This window comes from Microplitis mediator, chromosome 10, assembly GCF_029852145.1.
Source record: "Microplitis mediator isolate UGA2020A chromosome 10, iyMicMedi2.1, whole genome shotgun sequence".
Lineage (NCBI taxonomy): Eukaryota > Metazoa > Arthropoda > Insecta > Hymenoptera > Braconidae > Microplitis > Microplitis mediator.
Window position 1 is genome coordinate 15450038 of NC_079978.1, and position 10234 is coordinate 15460271.

Consider the following 10234-nt stretch of genomic DNA (forward strand, 5'->3'; position numbering starts at 1 on the left):
TAATTAACTTAGTAATTGTAATTAGTTTCTCGAGATGAGTATGGAATAATAAGATTATGATAACACGTATTAACACTTGAGATTTTACGTTGCGAAAGATAATGGTGCCGATCTTCTCGACACGAGGCAGGAAACAGGCAATGCGCATGCGTCGCACTGCGCATAATCAAGTTTAAATGTTTTAGCCACTAGGCCCCAGTAGGTGCTGCCTCCAATCACTGGAAGTGTGACTACATTTGATTTTGAGTGTAGCTATAATCATGCAACATTTTGCCCGCCATCAGCAACAGAGTTTATGATTGATGAGTTCTTGAGTACGTGATCTTTCGTCGAGCATGCCAATGAGCCAGGTAAGTTATTCGTTATCATCTTTCTGAGGTTCTGGTTAAACTGGTAAGAGTACAAGCGTCGTGATTGGACGTGATTGGACTGTGCAGACACATCGTCGTGATTGGACTGTACAGATACATCGTCAGCGGATGAATTTGGGGAGTGCTGCGATGAACCCACTACAGCTGTAGTCGCTGACTACCTCTAGATGTACTGCTGACGTCGAAAGACAGACAAAAACACAAATCCAGCCTTTGTATGTTTTTGCACCTCTGCGTCTACAATTTCTGAGTGATATTGGACCAGCATAGTCAACTCCAGTGTGTGTGAATACAGATGATGGAGTGACTCTTGATAACGGTAGCTGATCCATGAGTTATTGAGCTCAATCAGCACGATGTCGTGCGCATGTTATACATTTAAGTATAACTGAGCGTATTGGTTGTCTACCGCCAATGATCCAGTACTTTTGTCGGATGAATGCAAGAGTAAGTTGAGAACCACCACGCATGGTACGCTAATGACCATCAGAGATGATGAGTTTCGTGAGTGCCGCATTCCGTGGTAGAATAGCAGGATGCTTACTTTGGTCTCAATTTGGAGAATTTTCCAGTCGCCCACCTACTCGAATGATGCTGTCGGTGTCAATTTTGTGTCCGGAATTAAATTCCAGTGGTCATCTGGAATTATATCTTTAATTTGTGACACCCTATTCCAGACAAACTCCTTTCAGCGAGATGGTTGAGATTTGATCAATGTGAGTGTGTTATGAGTTTTGTTCACATATGAGCTGCGGTGAGTTCCAACCTTGGTATCGTTAATTGTTTTAACGGAGCTACCTTGGTTTTTGAACAGAGCAGCGTAACTCTGACTTTATGAGCAGGTGTGTGGACTTTGATGATTTTCCCGATCGTGCGGTGGTTTCGACTAAGACGCCTGTTGCACTCGTTCTTGAGCACGAGCACGACTGACAAGGAATTCGTTTAGTTCCTTGAATGGTGGATATTCAGTAGAAGCGCGTATTTTGTTTTCCCAAAGCTCCTGGTTGTATGAATCCAGCTTGGATTTGATCAACTGCGTAAGTAGTGGATTCATATCTGAGTTTAGTTGCACACCTATTGCTTTGAGTGCGTTGATTGCCTCCAAAATTGTGTTCAAGAGGTAATTTAGCTGCTCACATGAGCGTGATGTGGGCGCATACATGTGTAGAAGCTCGTCCAATTAAGCACCAATGAATAAACGAGGATTGTTTTAACTCTTCTTGAGCTGATTCCAAGCAGGTACAAATTGGTCGTCGCACATTTGTACACTGGCCAGGCTGAGTGCAACCTGTCCTTAAAGTCAGCTTCTTAAATACTGAAGACGCTGAACTGGAGCGAGTTCTTCAGCATTGATCACTATTGAGGTGAATAAGTCCTTGAATTCCGACCAGTTCTCATAACTCCCGTCGAACTTGGGATATGCGAATGCTGGTAGATAAATTGGAGCCCGGGTTGAGTGCTCTACAGGGGTGCCATTAGTTCGTCCTAACGGACATGTTATACAACGTACTACTCTGGCAAAAACGACATCTAGAAATCGTGACAAAAGTACCAACGCAACATCTGGAAATCGCGACATTCGTCCAGCGTGACATTTAGATCGTTACACTGTACGTAAAATGTGACACTCATGCAAGTGCGACGTCTGAAAAAAACGACATCTAGACAAGTCGACAATGTTGCAAACGTGACATTTGAAAAACTCACCAATCTGAAAATGGGACATTTGACAAACACGACAGTCAAGCCAACGATAAATGTGGTAAAGTCGACAAATATGTTATGTGACATTTAGAAATATGGACATCTTTGCACAAGGACAATTGTACATTGTGACAATTGTAAAATTTGACTTTTGGAAATGTTACCACTCACTTACAAGCGACATATGGATAACGTGACAGTTGAACATAGTGACACTTGTGAAAAGGTACATTCGGAAAAATAATTATTTCTACTTACCAGCAATGAATTTATAAGAAATCCGTAGATAAAGTAGATTTCTTATGGTAATGAAACATGGAAAGAGAGAGGACATACATTTTAAATAAAACTCTAACTAATGCAGCCAAAAAATTATTTTAATATGTTTAATAAATTTTAGGATAAAACAATCCAATTGAAAATATTAAATTAAATTTATTTATCATTATCACTAACTCAAATTGATATTATTCTACGTACATAATAAAATGCTATACAAATAATGTTAATTAAAAATAATCTCGTAATATAAATTTTTTTGTACCTAATTGAATTTATGAAATCAAACTTACTTACCATGCTCTTATACCAGCTATATTCTGAGTACACTATCTAATTCTATAAAAATAAGAATAATTAGGATATAAATTGATGGTTTATACAAAAAATAATGCTGAAAGTTTTTTTTTTTTTATTAGGAAAATTGATATTTATTGTTTTTTTATAATATTGGAAGGTTACAACAAACAATTCAAATTTTTTTTTTTAAGTTAAATTACTATATTATTAAATAATATAAATTATTAAAAACCGACAATAGAAAACCTGACAATATAAAAAAAAATTTTTACTTTCAATATTTAGATAATTTATCTAGTAAAGTTAGTATAAAATTTTATTACTTATTATATAATTTTTAATCTTCATTAGAGTCATGTTATTTCGCTTTTTAAGGCCAAACTCAGACAGCTCCCCCTCCCCTTTTGGAAATATTCAATAACTTTTAAGGTCATGCCTAGACAGTGCCCCCCACTTCTTCAAAAATTTCAATGGCTTTGAACTGTTATAACCATGTTAAAATTTTAGTAATTAATTAAAAAAAAATTAAAACCTTAATTGAAAAAAGGAGAACGTAATCGTAATTTCACTAAGATATAGATTTAAAAAAAAACATTTGCAGTTGATATCAATTGGAAGCTGAACGAAATTTGTAAAATAAATTTCAGTATAATCTTCATGTTAATTTTATAATTTGAATTTTCAAATTTTCTAGGCTAAAATTTATTCAACAAATTTCGTTTAACTCCTGATTGATATCAATTGCAAGTAATTTTTAAAAAATTCTATACCTCGGTGAAATTACGACTACGTTCTCCTTTTTTCAATTAAGGTTTTAATTTTTTTTTTTAATTAATTAATAAAATTTTAATACGGTTATGGCAGTTGAAAGCCATTGAAATTTTTGAAGTGGGGGGCACTGTCTGAAATGCCCTTAACTGTCAAAGCGTGTCAAAATTTAATCAATTAATGAGAAAAAAAAATCAAGCCTTAATTAAAAAGAAGGTCAACGTAGTTGCAATTTTGCTGAGATGTAGAATTCAAAAAAATTACTAACAGATGTTATCAATTAAAGTTAAACGAAATTCGTTGAATAATATTTAGCCTAAAAATTTAAACAATTAGAATTATCAAATTTACATAAAGAGTTTACTGAAATTCATTCAACAAATTTCGTTTAACTCCCAATTGATGTAAACTATAAGTTGTTTTATTTGAATTCCACATGACAATGAAATTGCAACTACATTGTCTTTTTTTTTAATTTATTGTTTAATTTTTATTCCAATTGTTAATAAAATTTTGATACGCTTATGAAAGTGAAAAGTCATTGAATATTTTTTCGAAATAGGGAAGGGGCAGTGTCTGAGAGTACCCTCAAAACGAAATTTCTTTTTTTTATAAAACCTTGCTGAAGACCATCTTTGACACCGTTTTTAAAAGTTTTTTTAAATAATAAAAACTTCGTTTACATACTGATGACACATTTGACATATGAAATCACCACCCTCGGTTAGCACATCATTCAACATCTTCTTATGACAGGCTTCGCAAAAAGTATAGTGCCCACAGGGCTTGTAGTAGACGTTCGGAACAGCGGCCATGTAAGTCATACATTCTTCACTTCCTAAAATGGACAAGGTTTATTTGAGATTATTTAATATTTAACATTATAAACGAATATCCAACAACAAGAGTGAAACTGATTTAATCGAATAGATAATTAATATCATGAGATATTGAATATTCAACTTACTGATAGCGTTGTTCAAGTCCGCAGGTGTAACCGCGTCGCGCCGTAAACTGCAGGCAACATCAGCACCATTTAGGTCGGGATTAGGAACATTGCCATGAGAATAGTCATCAAAATCGAGAATGATAGTGTCAGCCTCGGATTCTTCCGAATCATTATCAATATCATTATTTGAATCCATGTAAGTAACATCATCGGGATTGCTAGAAGTAACAGCTGCAGCTTCATTATCTACATCTCCATTAGTCTCATCATCGGAATTACCAGTATCAACATCTGCAATCACTTCATTTTCTGAATCCATGTTGGTGTCATCATCGGAAGAATATCCGTTTCGAAAATCACCAAGAGTCCTAGCTATTAGTGATAAGATATCCTAATTATTCTTATTTTTATAGAATTAGATAGTGTACTCAGAATATAGCTGGTATAAGAGCATGGTAAGTAAGTTTGATTTCATAAATTCAATTAGGTACAAAAAAATTTATATTACGAGATTATTTTTAATTAACATTATTTGTATAGCATTTTATTATGTACGTAGAATAATATCAATTTGAGTTAGTGATAATGATAAATAAATTTAATTTAATATTTTCAATTGGATTGTTTTATCCTAAAATTTATTAAACATATTAAAATAATTTTTTGGCTGCATTAGTTAGAGTTTTATTTAAAATGTATGTCCTCTCTCTTTCCATGTTTCATTACCATAAGAAATCTACTTTATCTACGGATTTCTTATAAATTCATTGCTGGTAAGTAGAAATAATTATTTTTCCGAATGTACCTTTTCACAAGTGTCACTATGTTCAACTGTCACGTTATCCATATGTCGCTTGTAAGTGAGTGGTAACATTTCCAAAAGTCAAATTTTACAATTGTCACAATGTACAATTGTCCTTGTGCAAAGATGTCCATATTTCTAAACGTCACATAACATATTTGTCGACTTTACCACATTTATCGTTGGCTTGACTGTCGTGTTTGTCAAATGTCCCATTTTCAGATTGGTGAGTTTTTCAAATGTCACGTTTGCAACATTGTCGACTTGTCTAGATGTCGTTTTTTTCAGACGTCGCACTTGCATGAGTGTCACATTTTACGTACAGTGTAACGATCCAAATGTCACGCTGGACGAATGTCGCGATTTCCAGATGTTGCGTTGGTACTTTTGTCACGATTTCTAGATGTCGTTTTTGCCAGAGTAGTACGTTGTATAACATGTCCGTTAGGACGAACTATTGGCATCCCTCTACAGCTGTAGCAGTAGCTGGAACTGGTATTGAGTTGATAAATGCGATCAGTTTGCCTTTCGCGGCAATATATAAGCGATACACCAATGTAATTGGTAATTTTCGATGTAATAATGACATTTGAAAAATGCAAAATTTTCTTTAAAAAAAATGTGAAATTTAAATTAGAACAATCATTGAAATCGTTATTTATGAGTAAAAATTTTAAATTCCGTAGAATGTAAACACTAGAGAGGCTTGGGGCACGAAAGCCCCTCTGGAGCATGAAGGCCCCCCTCAAAAATTAGGTAAAAATTTTATTTTTCCATTTTCCGTCAGGTTATGACCTCTATAATGTTTTTATCATATTTTAGGCCAATCTGTGATATGTGGGGTGAAAGAGACCACTTGTTATGTCCAAATAATTTTTTTTTTATTATTTTAATAATTATTTAAAATAATTATTACTGAGCTCCTCTTTGCAAAGTGCGCGAAAACGCAGCGTCAGCTTTTTCACCTTTTTATGCGGCAAAGAATAGTGGGAAGACAACTGCAATAAGTTTAACGAATAAACATCAAACTGTCGTCACTTTCCACCAATGACGATAATCATAAATTCTCCATCTAATTGCTAAGCAAAGTTTATAAAAATCCTGAACACCCATAGCTCAGGGCTAGTCGGTTCTTAAAACTTACGGTCCGCGAAGATTCGAACGTCGAAATTTCGTGCACTCTTATTGCAGGAATCCGCCCTAGGCGTTGAAAAGTCAATAAGAGGATTTTTAATAATTTTTAACCAAAACCCTATTGCAGGAATCCGCATCTGTGTTGAAAAGTCAATAGGGCACTTTTTAATTTATCTAGACTAATTCTTATTGCAGGAATCCGCTAAGGCGTCGAATAATCAATAAGAAATAGTCAAAGATCGTGAATTTCACTAACCTTACTGCAGGAATCCGCCCTAGGCGTAGAATAATCAGTAAGGCATTTAAACTAAAATCTTTTATATCCAATTATTGCAGGAATCCGCTTCGGCGTTGAATAATCAGTAATTGGATTCAAATTATTATGAAAAATCCTTAAATATTGATCTGAAATTCGATCTGACGCAACTGTAGTAATCGTTCGTCTAGTACAATATTTGTCGGATTTTAAAAACCATCCGGTACGATCGAACCAGTGACGCAAATCACGTGAATTTGCGATTCCATGTCGTGCCGAGTTAATTTGCGCATAAAACCACTTCTGGGGTGTGTAAAAAGGACGCATTAAATATAAATTAAAATCTTAATAAAATATCTGTTAAGGATAAATAATCCTATAATATAAATTAAATATAAAATTGTGAAAACTAGAGTGAGTAAGTGACGTTTAGTTGAAACGTTGTAATTTGACACTCCAACCTTGCGGTTTTCATTAGAGAGTAGTACATAAAGTCTTATCTTATAACCCAGCCGCGCCCACTCAACTCAAATCCTAGGAGTAAGGTCAAGCGAGCTGCAACGTTCTGGAGGGGTAAAACCTGTCGTACTAGAAGAAGTTACATTGAAAGGTAGGTGAGGAACCAATTTTTCTATCCATTATAAAATACTTTTGGTTTAAACAAGAGCACCAGTCTCTTCGAAGACGTTTGGGTTCTTAATATTCGAAACGATCCACTATAAATAATAAATTATAGGAAGATAATTTCTTCTTCGTATTCTTCATTGTTGTCCACACCCTCCAACCCGCTTGTCCGAAATTACTATCGCTACCAAAGGGAGAAATCCCGGATAAATAATTAAAAATTAAGCGGTGGACATAACACCACTAAAAAAAAAATTGTGACGAAAAAATGTTTTTTTTTTTTTCATTTTCTGTCAAGTTATGACCTCTGTAATGTTTTTTTATTATATTTTAGGTCAATATGTGATATGTGGGGCAAAAAGAACCACTCAAAAAGAATTGTAACGAAAAATTTTGTCCATTTTGGAATCAATCCATCAAGCACATTAAAAGTTTTCCGAAAAAAACACTTTTGAAAAAATTTTATTTTTGGAATATCTCTGAACGAGCCCTACCGATCAAGCTCAATTTTCTTACAGCTCCAAGATATTGACAAGCCGCGTCAAATGACACCTTAAAGTTTAAAATCGATTTATCCGTTCAAAAGATATCGGTATTTACATACGTACGTACGTACGTACATACATACATATATATATATATATATATATATATATACATATATTTGTTGGCTCTTATTAACGAATACTAGTATGATGTCATTTGTTTTTACGTCAATATAAATATAACAAAAGCAGTTGTTTTCCTGTTTCTTTAAGTTACTCCAACCATTACTCTACGTTTAATAAACAATTTTCGTGTTGACAATCATTCTGATTTAATAAGTGTCATAGTTACTTTTTTTGTTTGCATAGTAAAATTTACATTGTCCGTAAATATGTTTAGAATTAAAAATAAAAGTAGTCGGAAACATGAACTTGCACGTTTAAGAGCAAAAAGGTTTCGTGTCGCGCGTCGTGAACTATCCCGCGTTGAACATCATGGCGATGTCTTACTCAATATCGAACATGTAGTTTCATCTACCAGTGAGGCCACGATACAGTGTAATAATAATATTGTGCTCTACTGCAACCTGTGGTTTACAATTAGATCATGAACCGGAATATGAAGAACAGCACGATGAACCAGTGATGGTCGCTGAACCAATGTTAACAGACTTAGAATTAATGGAACAGCACGACCGAAGTATCAGTGTTGAAACTAGTGATAACGAACAATTTGAAAATCTCACTATCAGCTCAGGTTCTACGGGAAGTGAAATTTTGAGTGATGTTATTGATGATTTTGATGAAATAGAAGAAATTCGTCAATGAGCATTAATAAATCCGCCAATTCCTCATGCTCGATTAGAACAATTAATGGGCATTTTAAGGCACCGATGCTATCCCGAATTACCAAAAACTGCTAAGACCTTTCTGGGTACAACCTCTACCAACTACGAAGTAGAAAATTTTGAAAATGATGGCGAATTTGTATATTTTGGAATTTGAAAAAATTTAGAAAAGTGTTTCAATTGCGAACTGCGTGAAATGAACGAAATCGAACTTCTTATTAATGTTGATGTTGTACCTTTATTTAAATCGAGTAAAAAATAGTTGTGGCCTATTCTGTGTCAGGTATTTAGTATACCTAATCGTTATAAGCCATTCCCGGTTGCTATTTACTATGGGAATACCAAACCATCTGATCTCGATCATTATTTAAACAAATTCGTTAATGAAATTAATGAATTACAAGCTACAGGGCTCACTGTGAATAATCGTTTGTACAACGTTTCCATTAAGGCATTTGTTTGCGATAGACCAGCACGATCACTATTAAAGTGTATGAAAAACCATGGAGGGTATTATGCATGTGAAAGGTGTACAATCAAAGGTGTGCGACATAAAAATCGAACTGTATATCCCCTAATAGGTCAGTATGAGCCAAGAACTGATTCATCCTTTAGAAACCAAAGTAATGCCGAACATCATCTAGGAGTATCACCTTTAATTCGCATCAATCCTAAAATAGATTTAGTTAGTCAGGTTGTTATGGATTCGATGCACTTACTTTTCTTAGAAGTTATGAAGAAACTGTTAGAGTGTTGGATAGATGGTAATATTAATAAAAATTTGAAGATTAGTAACAATAATAAAACACAGTAATCTAATTTATTGTTAAAAATTAAAGTGCCCTCAGAATTCCAGAGAAGTACACGATCGTTGGCTGATTTCCATAAATTTAAATCTACAGAACTCCAATTTTTATTATTATACGTTGGACCTGTAATATTTAAAAAAATTCTTCCTGAGACAGTTTACAAGCACTTTTTACTGTTGCACGTTGGGTGTAGAATACTTTGTTCAAACGAACTTGCTTTACCAAAATTAGAACACGCAAGATATTTTTTAAATACGTTTGTAAATATTGCCCATCTAATCTATGGAGCACAATTTCTCGTTGGTACTATTCATAATCTTATTCACCTCGCTGATGACGTTGAGTATATGAAGTGTTGTTTACCTGAAATTTCAGCATATTCTTTTGAGAATTCATTAGGAAAAATTAAAAAACTTATTAGGAACGGTAATAGACCGATTTCTCAATTATGTCGTCGTTTTAACGAAATTTCGTTTAGTATGTATCCCAAACCAAGGTTACCAGAGACACTGGAAATATTAGAAGAATCTAACCGAGAAGATACCCAGTAAACACATTGACGTAAATTTGACGTCAGAGTGACGTTACGCTATGTCATCATTTACGTAAGATATAAGTCACGAATGAGTCAGGTGTGACTCATTATTTCCCACTTTTTTACGTAAGATTATGATGTAAAACTAATGACGTATGCATGATGTAAATGTGATGTCTGTGTGACCTTCTATGACGTCAATATGACATATGGGTGATGTCAAAATTATCAATTCGGAAAAAATATTTTGAAAACGAAAAAAATAAAATGAGATACCGAATTTTTGATTTGATTATTACCGCGCGAACGCATTGTGAATTCTGAAACAAGATTAGATAACGTTAAATGATGAAAAAATCCTGGGCGTCTG

General features: G+C 34.1%; 1 protein-coding gene across 1 annotated transcript; it reads right to left on the bottom strand.

Moving 5' to 3' along the window:
* Positions 1-3922: 3922 nt before the first annotated feature.
* On the bottom strand, positions 3923-5602 carry LOC130675840 (uncharacterized). Its single transcript, XM_057481720.1, has 2 exons — positions 4390-5602; positions 3923-4260 (listed from the first exon to the last, which is right to left on the bottom strand). Exons 1-2 carry the CDS (start codon positions 4688-4690, stop codon positions 4082-4084), a joined length of 480 nt encoding a protein of 159 aa, XP_057337703.1. The 5' UTR covers positions 4691-5602; the 3' UTR covers positions 3923-4081.
* Positions 5603-10234: the final 4632 nt, after the last annotated feature.

Coding starts and splice junctions, on each gene's coding strand:
- LOC130675840 (XM_057481720.1), bottom strand. CDS start 4,690: ATGGATTCAGAAAATGAAGTGATTGCAGATGTTGATACTGGTAATTCC. Junction 4,261..4,389: donor GGACTTGAACAACGCTATCA/GTAAGTTGAATA, acceptor TGTCCATTTTAG/GAAGTGAAGAATGTATGACT.